The sequence below is a fragment of the Hemicordylus capensis genome, chromosome 3 (assembly GCF_027244095.1).
Source record: "Hemicordylus capensis ecotype Gifberg chromosome 3, rHemCap1.1.pri, whole genome shotgun sequence".
Lineage (NCBI taxonomy): Eukaryota > Metazoa > Chordata > Lepidosauria > Squamata > Cordylidae > Hemicordylus > Hemicordylus capensis.
In genome coordinates, this window is record NC_069659.1 from 174,144,020 (window position 1) to 174,160,316 (window position 16,297).

At 47.3% G+C, this 16,297-nt stretch overlaps 1 protein-coding gene across 1 annotated transcript; it reads right to left on the reverse strand.

Moving 5' to 3' along the window:
* Positions 1-616: 616 nt before the first annotated feature.
* Positions 617-5,960, reverse strand: LOC128349267 (uncharacterized). The gene is made up of 2 exons (XM_053305305.1): positions 5,063-5,960; positions 617-1,623 (listed from the first exon to the last, which is right to left on the reverse strand). Exons 1-2 carry the CDS (start codon positions 5,361-5,363, stop codon positions 1,190-1,192), a joined length of 735 nt encoding a protein of 244 aa, XP_053161280.1. The 5' UTR covers positions 5,364-5,960; the 3' UTR covers positions 617-1,189.
* Between the last annotated feature and the right edge of the window lie 10,337 nt (positions 5,961-16,297).

Consider the following 16,297-nt stretch of genomic DNA (forward strand, 5'->3'; position numbering starts at 1 on the left):
ATCTTTTCCACAGGTGAATGTGCAGAGATACTTGTACACAATCATGTGCATCCAGCTGAGTGCTACACGTGAAAATTTGCGAACTTGTGTAATATCCCAAAAGATTAATAGCGGTGGATCTCTCAAACCCACTCATAAAGTGAAACACAAGGAAACTTAAGCAAAAGCCAACTGGTTTTTCCCCCCGAGCTTCCTTCTTTCCAAATCAGATTGGGATGATGGGTAATATTGGTCCACATTGAAGACCAACACGTTTTTGACACATTGAGCAAGAAAAGGATTGTGCTACACAGCAGTATATAGATCTATATTATAGGTACTAAAATATTTTAGTGATTAGCAAGGGTTGGGCATTTCCCTACAATTGCCACTAAAGAAGGCTGATTGATAGCCAAAATGCCTATGACCTGTGGGACACTTCTTTGGACACTTCATTCATCCAGAACTTCATAGGAAGCTTTAATCAGCAACCTTCTCCAACATCGCAGTCAACTGATTGGATTTTTATAAATATGAGGTTTATTGTAGGAGTTGTTTGTGTATGGTTTATAGAAGATGGCATTATCTTTCTAATATGAATCATTGCCCGACACCCAAGAAGACACGAGACACAAGGTTTTGGTATAAAATTGGGCCACAATTTATTTAACTTTAACAAGAACTTGAAGAGCAGGGATGGCTTCCCTCTTGGCAGTGCGTAACTATAGGCATGCGCCCCCAGTGTATAGGGCGATACACCTTGGCTCCAGGCAACCCCAAATGTTCCCAAATCCAGGGCTGCCTATCCTAGCCAGCCTAGTGCCGGGCCCCTGGCTAGCATCACCCCAAGGTAGCCGTACAGCGATTCCTAAGGGCTTAGCCTGCCAGGGTAGGTTAACAAGGGCAGATCTCCCTGAGCCGTGCAGTCTCTAGGGAGATGCCCTTCTCAACCCATAGCCAAATGCTTACCCAAAGGTGTTCACCAGCCTAAAATCATTTTCCAACCACACTGCACCTGCCACAGCGCGGGTTAGCCTAGCTTAACCCGAGCCACCCCACCAAGTGCACAGATAAACAGCCAATCCCTGCTCTAGATCACGTAAAAACAAACTGGTCCCACTGGGTGAAAGGTGGACGCCGTCCCCTCTAAACAAACTGGGCTCAGAAAAAAGAATACTGGAATGGTCTATAGGTCCCCCACCGATGGCCGCTAAGAAAGTGTCATCTGTGCATTAACCTTCCTCCTAGCCCTTTCCACCCTATAAGGGTCCCTCGCGCCTCTCCAAACTCTGCGTTGGAGCATAGCCGACCAAAGAATGAGAATTCCCGGGCACCATTCAAGGACTAGTAAAATGTCCTTGCGCAAACTATGGAAAATAGACAACCCTGACTTGGACCCCAAATCGTTTTCCCCCAGGTGAAGAACCAAAATGTCGGGCGGCGGATTTGCCGCTAGAAATTCCTGCAGCATGGGTAAAAACTGGGCGATGACCATGCCCCTGCGACCGATCCAGGAGATGTCTGCCCATTGACCCAGTCCCAGCTGCGTTCCAGGCTGCGCCACTCGAGCCGTCTTATGCGCCCAGAAAACAATGGAGTGGCCCAAAATGAGTACACGAGCCCTCGCCGCCCGTCGCGCAGGGCCTGTAAAGAGAAAAACCGTCAGTGCCATCACCAATGCTCTAGCGCACGTATCTTTTGTAGGTGGCAGACCGCCAACACCCAATGCGCTGAATGGTCTGACCTGAAAGACCCAGCCGGGAGGCTGCCGAAGCAGCTCCAATGTGAAATGAATGTAGAGACAGCTGCGCAATATCGACCCCAGCCGCACTCAGTATGCGCCGTGCCACCGTCCAGAACTGGTACTGGGAAAGGGGGCGCCCGTCTTCGTGTACGAATAGGCATCTGGGAGCGGACCCCCGCCGGGACATGTAACTGCCCAAAGCACGTACCGGGCAGAGGAGCACATTGTCGGCTCTGTGTAATGACACCAACTGTCCCCTGCCCCGTTGGTCGGTCTTGGAAAACCTAAGGCGCAGCCGCGCCATGTCCAGCCCCAAGCTAACGTCCCCAAACTGCACCACACTGAATACAGGGCTGCGATGACCCCTGGGGAGCAATTCACTGGCTCGAAAGGCCCCAAAGAACAAAACAAGAGTGACTGCGTGGAAAAGAGAGGCCTCATATGAGGACCGGCAGATCGCTGAGAACTGCCCGACCGTGCCCTGTATGGCAGCGGGAAGAAGGGGCCGACGACTGTCAAGTGGGACCGGGTGTTCCCATGTCCAACCTTCCAGCATCCTCCTTACCCTGAAATCTCCGGTTGTGTCGGACATTCCCTGCACCTTAGTGTGGAAAGCCAGAGCTGCTAAATAACCCGCCATGGCCCCAGGAGACAAACCCTTACCCTTAAGGTGGACCAAAAACTGCATCAGCTGCTCCGCAGGGGGGGGCCAGTCCTGGCCCAATCCTACCTGAGTCCTAAAATCCTGAAAGCCCCTGCACTGCTTAGAGTAAGCTGCCCGTGTGCTGGGGGCCAAGGAGGCCCAGACTGCCCTCTGGGCTTCTAGGCGCCAAGGCTCCAAAGCCACGCCGGCATCCGGTCGGGCAAGCTCTCCGCCTCTGGCGCCAGCTGGCGGAAGCGCTGAACCTGAAAATGAGACAGCGCATTCGCCAGGCCGTTCTGCACTCCAGGCACATGGCAAGCCAGAAAAAGGATGTTATTAGACAGACAGGCCAAGACAAATGCTCTGACTAGGGACATCACCCTAGGGGACCTGGAAGTCTGCCTATTGATCACTTGTACAGTGGCTTGGTTGTCACACCAAAAGCACACCGTCTTGTTCCTAAAGAGATCTGCCCATAGATGTATAGCCACGACTATGGGGAAGAATTCCAGGAACGTCAAGTCCCTAGTGGCCCCACTAGACACCCAGGTGGCTGGCCACTGCTCAGCGCACCAGCGGCCGCGGAAATAAACGCCGAAGTCTGAACCTCCGGCAGCGTCGGACTGAACTTGTAGATCCGCTTCCAGGAGGAGTGAATCACGCCAGAAAGAAACCCCATTGTATGATTCCAAAAAGGATGCCCACAGACGGAGGTCAGCCCACATGGGGGCAGTGACCCATATCCTATGATGACCGCACCTGACCCCCTTAACGGCAGCGCATAGGCGGTGCAGGAAAGGCTGTCCGGGCACCACCACCCGGCATGCAAAATTTAAATGCCCGATAATCTGTTGAAGCTGCTTGAGGGTAACCTTGTGTGCCTGGATGCAAGATGCCAACAAGGCCCGCAAGGTGTCCAACTTAGTCTGGGGGAGCCTGGAACAGCCCACAACAGTATCTAGTTCAATGCCCAAGAAGGTGAGAATAGCTGAAGGTCCCTCGGTCTTCTCCTGAGCCAATGGGACACCCAGGGCCACGCAAAGGTGCTGAAAAACCTCTAACAGATGCCTGCATTGGTTGGTTCTAGGCTGGCCCACCAGGAGAAAATCATCTAGAAAATGAGACGTGGTCACAAGACCCGCCTCCCGCTGGAGGGCCCATTCAAGCATGGAGCTAAAAGCCTCAAAGGCTGCACAAGAAATCAAGCAGCCCATGGGCAGAGCCCGATCAATGTAAAACTGCCCCTGAAAGGCAAAACCTAAGAGATTAAAATCAGCAGGATGAACCGGGAGGAGACCGAACGCAGACTCAATGTCGCATTTTGCAAGGAGGGCGCCCTTCCCACAAGAACGAAATACCCTGACAGCCTGGTCAAAGGACGTGTACTTCACAGAGCACAGGCTGTCTGGGATCCCATCATTAACAGAGGAATCATGCGGGAAGGAGAGGTGGTGAATAAGGCGGTATTTGCCTGGTGCCTTCTTGGGCACCACCCCCAACGGCAAAATGCGCAAATCTGGTAGGGGCAACTCCCGGAATGGGCCTAGAACCTGCCCGAAAGCTACCTCCTTGTTAATCTTGCGGAGCACCAGCGCTTCCATCCCCTCCATGGACTTAAGGTTAGGGGACATACTGTGAACTCTCAAACCAACGTAGGGAATGCGATAACCAAAAGTAAACCCCTGTCTCAAATATTGTGCTTGCGCTCTAAGCGGGTAGTCCCGCAGGAGCCGTTCTAAAACTGGAAGCTTCACTGGGCTAGGGCCCTTTTCCAGGGGTGGTGCCTTGTACAGCACCTCCACCCTTTCTGCCACTGCTTTGCTGATCCCTCGGACCCGCACGGGGGCCCCTGACTCGCTGACAATGAATGCTGGCGTGTTTTCTGCCGCAGAAACCACACTCATGCTTAAACCTACAGGGGGACCTGCTGCAGCTGCCGCTAGTATTGAAAGCCCAGCATGGCAGGGTACTTTGAACACCCTGCGCAGCTGCAGGCCCTGAAGACTGCGCTGCGGGAGTTCTAGAAATCAGATGACCACTGTCAGCCCGTTCACCCAGAATGGGCCTCAAGGGGGTCATAATTAGGAGCCAGAGTTCCTGGTGCTGCCTGTCCCACGGAATAGCCGGGTTGAGGGAGGCCCTCAGATGAAAAGAGCGATCATAGCGCTCCCAGGCGTTGCCCATAAAGTCCATGTACCCCCTATGGATGATGTCCATGCACTTAACCATGGCAGGTCCTCTGGATGTGTGCACATGAAGCACTACACCCATATAGACCGTGTAACCCGACAACCAGTTAGCCCAGTTATGTTCCACTGGCTTGCATTTTGATTTCGCTTCCTCCTTCTTTTGCTCTCCCTCCTTTGGGGCAGGCTCGGGCTCTCGAAAGAGCAGGTGAAAGATATCCACAAATTCTCCGTGCCAAATGCATTCTTTAACCACGGGCAACAGGTGGTCACCCACCGGCAGAGAGGTGTCGCATGGCAGGTAAGGAATCTGTGTCCTTGAAGCATCTAACACGGCACCCGTGGCAGCGGGCAACGTGTTACCCACAGCAGGTGCCGCCCCTTGCCAAACCTGTGTGCATGCCCCGTAAAGGGGTGGAGAGGCAACGGAGGCTGGATGCCATCCATACATGTGAAAAGGCTGAGCCCAGGGGGGAAAACCCCAGGGCCAGGTGTGGTGCAAGGACTCACCAGGGCCAAGCTGATCCGATGGACGCATGTCTCTACCGCACGGTTCAGAGGTGGCCTGGGTGCCATCCCCATCCGAGGTCAGGTCCACTGCTGGCGCTGAAGGGCGTGGTTCATGCGATTCCAAAGCATCAAGTCTGGATGAGAGGGACTGTATGAGTTTAGCATGTTTAGCCCCCCTAGTAACACTTCGGGAACTACCTGGGATACCAGAGGGACCGCCCTTTTCTGCCGCTGCTGCCCCACCCTGTTTTTCCCTTTCAAGCGCTTCTAAGCGTGCTATAAGTGCCCGCATGGTACCCATGTCACAATCCTCATTGGAAGAATTAGAAACCAGCGCAGGGTGCAGGGGGGGACAAACCCGCTTCCCGCCAGTCTTAGCCTTGGCCTTCTATGGACCCATGGCACAGGAAATTGAAGTGAGTGTGAATAATGAAGCTCCCAGCAAAGGTCTGTTACCAGAAATGCTCCCAAACCAACACACTACACCCAGAAAGGGAGAACCGGCCAATGAAACCCAGGCTGCTGCCAAACTGACTGGGAACTGGCCTAGGCCACCTAGCAGGCCGTTTAAAACCCACCACGTTGCCCAGGACTAGCCCAGCCCCCATGAAAGCGGCCCTTCAAATGCCGAAAAGTGCCATGGGGGGGGGCCAAACGCTCGCTCCGGTAGTGGGGGGGGAGCCTAAGCCCACCGCTACCGCCCAGGGCCCGCTGCCCAGAAGGAGCACCGCCGGGGCCTGGTTTACGAAGAGGGCCAACCCGCCCCCAGAATCACTCCAAACCTTGGGGGAGGACTTAAAAAGCCACCCCCCGTTGCCGCCGCCACCGCTTAGGGTGGAAAAAACCCGCTCCTGATCTCGCGCCGGGCCGATTAAGCAGGAGCCTTAAAAGGCGTCCTGCTCCGATGCCTGTCGAGAGCGAACTGAGCTCTCCCGGGCCCGGAGCAGGACATGGAGCTGAAGCCCCGCCCCCTGCACGGGCCCCCCAACCAATCAGGTCAAGAGAAGCCTCGTGCTTCTCAAAGGGGGCCAGGCAAGAGCGCTGCGTCGCTCATTCAAGCAGCGAGCAGCGTAATTTGTGATGGTTTTACTAGCATATAAATTATCTGTTTTATGAGTGGTTGTTTTATGACATATGTTATATGCCACACTAAATAAGGACTTTCACTTGAGGATTTAGATTCTACTTGGGGTTCTTTGCATATCATTGCCACATTGGACCCCACATTCAAGGGTCCGCGTTGGACCCTCATATCCAACATGGATATGAGCGAACACTGCAAGGAACTTCCAGCCAACTCACATCTTAACTTCTGGGGTAAAAGACAATACCCATCTCAGAATCCTAACCCTCCTTGGAACTTTACATGCACACACACACACACACACACATACCCCATGCCCTGGCCTAAAGTACTACTGGCCTAAAGTGAAATTCAATGTGAGTTTGGGATTCTTTGTCAGGCAGTAGATCTAATACATCTGAGGTAAAGCAAATGAGTTTCAAATTCAATAAGGCTCTCCACATTTTTTATAAGGTTTTCATGCTTCCCTAGTCTTATGTTCAAGTGCAGTGTTCCATTGATTGACAAGATGTGACTGACAAACCACAGTGTTTCAGCTGAATTCTTAGATGACTCATACAATCTTGATTTTTGCAGCTTCAGAGCCTCCACCCCACCTAACCATCCTCATTTTTCTAACTTGGTTCCAAAGAAGGAAATTCCCTAGGCAGATTGTTTCAGTGCTGACTGGCTATTATGCTTTATTTTTAAAATTAAATAAAAGCTTCTTAAAGGGACTGACAACATAAACTTGGAGAATAAATGAATGTGGAAGAACCCACTGCTAGAGCACACAAAGTTATATCTGGAGTTTCTGCATTGACAAACTGATGCTGATGTTTTATATTGATTCAGCAAGAGAGATCTGCACCACAAAGATTCATGATTACATACATGGTTTCTATGCAAAATCAGGAATCTCTTATGCTGATCAGGTGCATATGGTTTCAGATCTGACCATAGCTGAACTGGGCCCCCTATTTTTCTGTTAATTTTCAGGGAGACTGTCAATGAGTAATTCTCAAATCCATCACCCTTTTGCCACTCAAAGAGGCTAAAAAGTATTTGACCAGCAGCGAAAAACTCATGTGACTATTATAACCTGGAACAAATAGCCAAGAAGAAGAATTGGTGTTGGCAGAGCAGCTGGCTGTTACAGGGAAGGGAAATCTATAATTTAGTAACGGTTTCCACTGCCCTGTCATCTCTCTGGCCTCAGAGAGCAGTTCCAACTTCCCACAGAAACTAGCCTTGCTCCTTTACAATGCCAGGTTGGTTCAGAATGAGACCAAAATCATCCATGACTTGATCATGGAGCTGATCTGGCTTGTATAACTGAGACCTCGATTGGGGAGGCTAGTGGCCCAGTTTGGGCCGAGCTTCTCCCACCAGGCTGCTCTGTTGTGGAGCAGGCTAGGGGAATTGGGCAGAGGGGTGGAGTGGCTGTGGTCCATATGAATACCATCTCCCTTGCCAGGGCCCCTGTGTGACAGTTGACTTATTTTGAGTGTGTCTTTCTGAGGCTGGGAACTAAGGATAGATTGGGGATTCTGTTGGTATACCATCCACCCCACTGCCCAACTGACTCCCTAACTGAGCTAATGGAGCTGGTCTTGGAGCTGGTGGAGTCACCCAGACTCTTAGTGTTGGGGGACTTCAATATCCATTGTGAGGCTGACTTGTCTGGTACGGCTCAGGAGTTCATAGTGGCCATGACAACTATGGGCCTACCCAAACTTGTTTCAGGACCAACTCATGTTGCTGGCCACACACTCAATTTGGTCTTTTGTTTGGATCAGGGAGTGTTCCATGGGTGGGACATCCTGTGGTTTCGCCATTGTCATGGACAGACCACTACCTTGTTAAGGTTCGTTTCGCAGCCACAATTGGGTCCTCCAGGGGTGGAGGACCTATTAAGATGGTCCTCCCGAGACGACTACTGGACCCAGTAGGATTCCAAAAAGCCTTGGAGGGTTTTAATGTTGGTCCTGTCAGTGATTCTGTCAATGCCCTGGTGGGAACCTGGAACAGGGAACTCACCAGGGCAGTAGACATTATCGCTCCTAAGCGTCCCTTTAAAAGTGGCCCCTTGGTATACAGAGGAGCTGTGGGGTCTGAAGCAGCAAAGTAGGCAAATTGGAACACAAGTGGAGGAGAACTTGGCTGGAAATTCAGGACACAGCATAGAAAACATTTGAAGGTTTATGCGGAAGCAGTGCGTGTGGCAAAAAAAAAAACACCCAATTCTGGTCTGCACACATTGCTTCTGCAGGTTTCATTCATTCATTCATTCGTTCATTCATTCATTCGATTTCTATACCGCCCTTCCAAAAATGGCTCAGGGTGGTTTACACGGAGAAATAACAAACAAATAAGATGGATCCCTGTCCCCAAAGGGCTCACAATCTAAAAAGAAACATAAGATAGACACCAGCAACAGTCACTGGAGGTACTGTGCTGGGGGTGGACAGGGCCAGTTATTCTCCCCCTGCTAAATAAAGAGAATCACCATGTTAAAAGGTGCCTCTTTGCCAAGTTAGCAGGGGTAGTCACTCCTGATTCATTTTGTGTCCAAATCTACACCACCACCCCAAAAAACACCCCAGATTTGATTTGTATTTGCTTTGATTTGCTTTGGATTTGGATCAATTCAGACAACTTAACAAGGTCCACATGGGTGCCACCTACTACCCAAATTTCAAGGCAGTGGGACACTTGGTTGATATTTAATGAGTTATTTTAGTTTTTACTGATTTTGAACAGTTCCATCATAGGAAATAATGGGGATTTGACGCTGCCATATCCTAACCCTAACACGGATTCCCAGCTTCCATTTAAAAAAAAAAAAAAAAAAAAAGCTAAGCTCTAGCCCTTGTAGAAGTGGAGTTATGGAGCAACATGTGCAGTCATTATTTTTAAAGTGTTCAGATTCTTTGGTGTATATAACATTTCCTGATAATGAATCCCTATGAGGATTCATTGCACATCTTCATTTCTTCTGTTCATTTTTACTGTCAGTGGGCAGTGACAACTGTCAACTGCCATGTGTCACCTACACACACACCCCACACACACATACTGGGGTACTCAGTTTATTTTTAAGATATTTTTGAAGTGTTTAGATTCTTTGGTGTCTTCATTACACACCTTCATTTCTTCTGTTCATTTTGACCCACTGCTTTGCAGGTGGGGCTGGGAAATTAGCAGCAACACATGTTCCAACTACCCCCAACCCACATGCCACTGGGTAATCAAGTTATATTTAAGGAATTTTTGGTGTGTAATGAATCCTCATAGGGATTCATTATGAGGAAAGGTTATTAGACACCAAAGAGTCTAAACACTTGGAACAAAATCCTAGAACATAAACTGAGTAGTACCCCACTGCCTTGCAGGTGGGAGAGGAGTGTAGCTCAGCAGGGTCTGCCCTGGTTACAAATGAATGGGAGACAAGAAGTGTGAGCACTGTTAGATATTCCCCTCAGGGGATGGAGCTGCTCTGGGAAGAGCATCAGAAGGTTCCAAGTTCCCTCCCTGGCATCTCCAAGACAGGGCTGAGAGAGATTCCTGCCTGTGACCTTGGAGAAGCCACTGCCAGTCTGTGAAGACAATACTGAGCTAGATAGACCAATGGTCTGACACAGTATATGGCAGCTTCCTGTGTTCTTATGTTCCACTGTCCAAAAGACAGTCAAAATGAATAGAAGAAATGAAGGTGTGTAATGAATCCTCATAGGGATTCATTGAGGGAAAGTTATTATACACCAAAGAATCCAAACACTTGAAAAATAGGGACCACATATTTATCTCCATAACTCCACTTCTATAAGGGCTAGAGCTTAGCTTTTTTAAAAAAAATGAAAGCTGGGAATCTGGGGAACTTAATCAGAGGGATCTGAATCTTGAATCAGTTCCAATTAAATCAGGCACAATTTTATTTGTACCTGCATCTAGCCAATTGACCACAGGGGTGATTTGTTTTGTCTCCAAATCACCCGAATCAGCTAGATTAGCTAGATTCGGGTACAAATCTATTTGTACCCAAATCAATCTGCATATCCCTAATTCCTTGAAGAGAACAATCTCAAAACAGTGGTGCATCAGCTGGTGACCTCCAGGCTCGACTATTGCAATGCGCTTTATGTGGGGCTGCCTTTGTATATAGTTAAGAAATACAGCAGCCAGACTGATCTCTGGGTTAACCTGGAGAGACTATTCTGATGATAAGGTGAAATCAGGCTGATGATCAGGCGATTTCACCTGACCATGTGACCCACTGGGCTCGCAGGCAAGCCCAGTGGCTTCCAGGCAGTTAACCTGCCTAACTACTCCTCCCCTTAAACCGGGTTTGCAGAGTGAGCACTCCACAAACCCGGTTTTCGAAATCATGAATAGCCACGGTGCAGCTCTGTGCCACTTCTACTCATGAGTAGACCCCCAGCCAGAAGGCTTAAAAGCAGCCTCCCAGCTCAGGGGTCTCTCCAGTATGCCCTGTGCGCTTGCGCAGGGCATACTGGAGCTTCTGGGGGCTACATAGCCCCCAATCCTCCCAGCCCCCACTGGCTCTGTCACGGCTTAGCCCGCTCTCCTCGCAAACCCCCTAGAGGCTCTTCTCACCGATCGTAAGAAGAGCCTCTATGTCTGTTTTAAAACAGTTGCACTGTCTTCTGATATGTTTCTGGACAAAATACAAAGTGCTGGTTATCACCTTTAAAGCCCTAAATGGCTTGGGTCTGGGCTACCTTAGACAGCACCTTCTTCTGTATGATCCCCATCGCACGTTGAGTTCATCTGGAGAGGTCTGTCTCCAGTTACCACCGGTACGTCTGGTGGTGACTTGGAACTGGGCCTTTTTTGTAGCTGCTCCTGGCCTATGGAATGCACTCCCAGCAGATAACCGCAGTTTAGGCTCACTGTTGGCCTTTAAGAGAGCCCTTAAAACTTACTTGTTTGGGCTGGCCATCCAAGGTTTTTAAATTGTTGTTTAAAGTATTTTAATTGGTTTTAAATTGTTTTTAAATTGTTTTTATATTGTTTTTAGTACTATGTATTAAATGGTGTGTGTTTTTATGTCTTTCTAAATTTGTTGTACACCGCCCAGAGCCTTTGGATGAGGAGGTTTATAAATGTAATAAAAATATAATATAATATAATATAATATAATATAATATAATATAATAATAAAGATGAATAGGCTAAAATAGAAACATTTCCAGGCAGGTTTATTGCATTATTTTCAATCTATAAAAACAGTACTATAATGACAGCCTTATTTATATAATCATTTCTCATTTACTTATGATTAAGACGACCTAGCCAAGTTCACCATTTTGAAGAGACTGCAATGGGTTGTAGTACTGGGTGGTTCCAGTAATCCTGGTTGATTCACTTTGACAGAAAGATTGTCCGGTCATTCAGCCAATATCCCCCATGGGGCTTGCTTTCTAAAACTCACATTATGTAAGAAGTTTTTTCATGAATGACTTCCAGCATCCTGAATGGGTTGTCACAGGGGAACAGAAGCATGATGGCTAGTTATGCATCCTCCTTCCTCGCAGAGTGCTCCCCAGATACAGTGTTTGTTTTCAGAACACTGAGAGCAAGCAGCATTTCCCCTTGTGGTTTGGAATGCTGGTTGACCAGCATTCCAAATTATGGAAAAAAACTCTCCTCAAGCATAGCATTTACCTGTGTAGAAAAACACTGCACCCAAGGAGAACCCTGAATGTGGCTAAGGAGCATGCTGTTGTGATGGTGGGGTCACCTGGCACACTCTCATTCTCTGGTACCTGAGTACACTATTCCCATTTTGAAGAATGTTTGAACAGGGCTACATATTGTTACTAGTAATGCTGTTAGGCCAGCTTCCAGGAGCATCCGCTCCCCCCACCACACACACACTTGTGTTTGAGTCTCCAGGCTTGGAGATCTCTCTCATGACATGCTCAGGAGCCTCACAGCACCATGAGCTCTCCGTTTGTGGCACACGGGGACAGGTCACTTAGTTGACAGTGGGCCAATTATTGCCCCTAGATTTGGCTGCTAACAAGCAAATTGGAAAGGGGATCAGATGCATGCCCTCCCTATGCTGGGATATCCTAAGTAGACCCTAGAAGTTAACTAAAGCAGGTTAACTTCCAGCCAAGGTCATTTTGCACTTGGAGTGAACTGCCTCAGACCCTCCCCTCCTTTTGCAAAGGATAGCACCAAGCGAATGTGCCAATAAACTCAGCAGGAAGAATGCAGATAAACCTTGCAGAGCTAACTCTTCCACACACACACACACACACACACACACACACACTCACAAAAGAGGTTGAGTCAGAGATAAGCACCTCGAGATGCACCCATTAAAAGTACTGATTTGATTATTGGACCCTCCTTCTATGCACATGTCCCCTTCTCATGTCTATGCACTCTATTTTCATGACAATCAGCCTTGGCATTCCTCGGCAATTCCCACATTGTTACACTCAAGAAGAGTGATCAGCAACAATGGAAACCTTGCAGTTTCCACCAGGCACACCTATTCAGCATAGAAGGGCAACAGGAATGTGGCCCCAGGATATGTTCTTAGATATATCAAGCCCCAATTTCATGATCCAGTGTGCTCTTTGCATACCATCTACCTTGGAGTCACCAGCTGCTTGGGTGATTTACTGTTCACAGGCCATCACGCCAGGCTGTGTCCAGTTCTTTGTGCCACCCTCCAGATCAGCCTGATCTGCCCAGTCTTCCTCGCTCACATAGGAACCTCCTTCCATGGAGTAAACACCCTCATGGATTCACTTCTATCGACTAACCCCTCCAAGCTTCTTGCCCCTGCCTCTGACCGAGCTGTCCCTGAGGAACGAGGTCCTTCAGTTGTTCCAGGAGTCACAAGATTTCTTCATCCAGATCAGGTGATATGAATGTTTGCCTCTCTCTGGGCCCAACTCTATCACTTTTCCCTTTTCTTAAATCCAGCCAACTCCATCTCTAAAGCATCTTTCTCTTGCTCAGCTGGGAATTTATTCAATTAGGACTTTAAGCTAAAAATGCCTCTTTGCAGTTGAACGTACTTTTAATAGAATCACTTTAACCACATATTTCTTTCTGCTGTACCCCTCCCTACAATAAAAAGTTTATTTTGGTTTTTGAAACTTAAACCTTGCCTCAGTCCAGTCATTTCCTGGGTCCACAACTTTGCGCAAATTTAATCTGATGTGGAACTGTTCCTTTCTGAGCTAATTTCCCAACAAGTGCTGAAACACAAATTTAGGGGTGTTTACCAATCACCCCGGAGCAGTTCCATTAACAACATAGCCCAGTTCAGATGTCACACAGAACCAGAGTTTAATCCTAGTTCTGTGAGAAATTCATGAGCCTAACAAAGTGTCATAGCCTGGCTTGTTTGTAAACCCTGATTTTTTGGGTCCAATGTCAAGATTAACTGGGTCCAATGTCATAGCAAATCCCAATTTGTTCTAAATCAGGAACTAACATTTAGAACTTCCTCCTCTCACGCACAAAGGAGAGCAGGAACACTTGAACCCAAGACTCACAAATATCAAACAGAGCCAGCATTAAACCAGAAGTATGCATGATGTCTGAACTATGCTAGTATTGACATCTGAGACTGTTAAAAGTTGCATTGAGGTATTATCAAGTCTTATATTAAATGAGTAGCACACTAGCAAAATCTAATTAGATACCCACCTTCTAAAGACACAAAGATACATACTTATTCACCCCTATGAATGATGAATGACTTTTTTTTCTTTAAATATGATGGAGAGAAGGCTACATGTGTAGCATTCTAGGATATATATTTGATCCTAACCAATACAAATCAGTTTTCGAAAATAACACACACTTGTACAAACAAACAAAAACAAACACTACCAGTCAGCAACCCTTTGCTGTGAAAAATATAGGTGACGCATTGTTTTAAAAGAACCTATCAAGATGGGATCATCTCATATTACTCCAACAAATAGAAGGCATTTTAAAATGTATTTTCAGTTTGCAACTATGTGGATAGATATCAGTATAAATCATTTCAAATTACATTATCATCTTGGCAAGATAAAAGAGGATTTCCAAAACAGTGCAAACATAAACATTTAATGTCCAGCAACTGTGTTAATTTATTTGCTTTAGAAAGAAGACAAAATATTGTGCATGTTGTACAATATTAAGATTTCTCTCTCTCCTTCAGGATTAGTGGGCAGTATAGAAATATATAAAATCAATACATAAATAATTCACTTTGGGGCCTCTAAAATTATGTCAGCAACAATGTGGTTTCCAGTCCCTTGATCAATGTGTTTATGGTGCTTTGTACCTCCCTTTTCCATCTCAGTGCACAAGGGACTCTGGGACTTGTAGTTCATGAGAACGAGGTCACGTGGGGAAGCATAAATCTCTCTGGGTTGGTTCAAATGAACACAGTACCCAATGGCTCCCTACACATGATGAAGGTGGGGATGCGCCAAGAGCATGTTAGAAATTCTCTCTGGTAGGAGAAACCCTTTTTCATTATAGCAGAGTGCACAGAGGCACAACACAGTGGAATTTACTTAGGCATGTGTGTATGCTAAGAGTAAAGTAACTTGGAGCCAGTTCATAGTTTCAAATCAATATAAGTGGTATTTATTAGAGAACTCCATTCTAGATAGGAAAGTGAGGAGTTAGGATCTCTAATCTAGCTAGCTAGCTGGATGCAGATGGATTCTGCATCTCTGCACACATGGTGCAGGGAGAGGAGCTTGCATGTTGCAAGGTAGAAGGAACAGGAAGAAAAAAGGAGGGAGAGAGGAAGTGCAAAGCAGGAAGGAAGGAAGTTAGTCTCTAAAAGTAGCAATCTACATTCCAAAGGGATAATGTCAGAGCAGTAGAGAAGCGATGAGCAATGTCTTGACCCTCTAGCCCTCTGACTCACTAGTCTGTCCTCCACTGTCATTGAGACAAGAGACAGTGAAAAGTCCTTCACTTCCAACAGAGCATGCCCACAATGACATCACTAAAGGAAGTGCCAACAGATTCTTGGCACATCCTTTAATTGTGTGTGAGGGGTGTTCATTGGAATCACTACACATGCTCCGAAACGGTGTGTGCAGGGACCCGGAGGGGCCATGTCATCTGAACCAGTCCCATGTCTCTTAAACTACAAGTCCTAGAATTAACTGAGAAGCACATTACAGAAGGGCCCCAGGCTGGCCAGCAAATCACTGTTCAGAATGCTCCCTATTATGACTGGCTCCAGCAAATGGGACAGTGGATACTCCATAAGTGGTACAAAACTTTCCATAAATATCCTCCAGTATAACCGACAATTTCACCTTTGTCCCCACCCCCACCCCTGCCGCCTCATGATAATAGGTTTGCAGCCCCAGTAAAGCGTTCTCTTTCCTCCCAACAAACATGCTTGGGTCCTGCCCACATAATGGCTATTTGGCCCAGGAAGAAAGCTCCCATAGGCACCAATGTGATGTTCCCTCCTTGAAGAAAAAGCAGCTGTAGGATCTAATCAGATTATGACCACAATGGAAGCAAATGGGTAAACACTCTCTCGTGGATCAGGCCCCCTTGGCTACTATTTGGCTACTAAAGAGCCAGTGTGGTGTAGTGATTAGAGTGCTGGACTAGGACCAGGGAGACCTGAGTTCAAATCCCCATTCAGCCATGATACTTGCTGGATGACTCTGGGCCAGTCACTTCTCTCTCAGCCTAACCTACTTCACAGGTTGTTGTGTGGAGAAACCTAAGTACATAGTACACCGCTCTGGGCTCCTTGTAGGAAGAGTGGGATATAAATGTTAATAACAACAACAACAAACAACAACACTATTTAGGGGGGAAACAAGCAACCAAGAGCCAACTGTGTACTTGATAAAACTTGTACTTTCACTCTAAGCCTGTACCAAAATAAGAATTTTTTATTTTCTTCTCATATTCATATGAAAAAGGAAGTACTAATCAAGTGCCCAGTTCTTGAGAGAAAGATCGTCTGTAAAGCAGTTTCTCCATTTATTCTATAAGCACATTTGGATTCCTTTCTAACCTTACATCAGATTAATGTATATGCTTATTTTACTGTTGCCTCTGACAGCTTATAAGGACACCAGCTTCTCTATGTTTTGTAACCTACTAGTTAGCATCTGGGTTTCAAGTATGCTTCAGTAGCATCC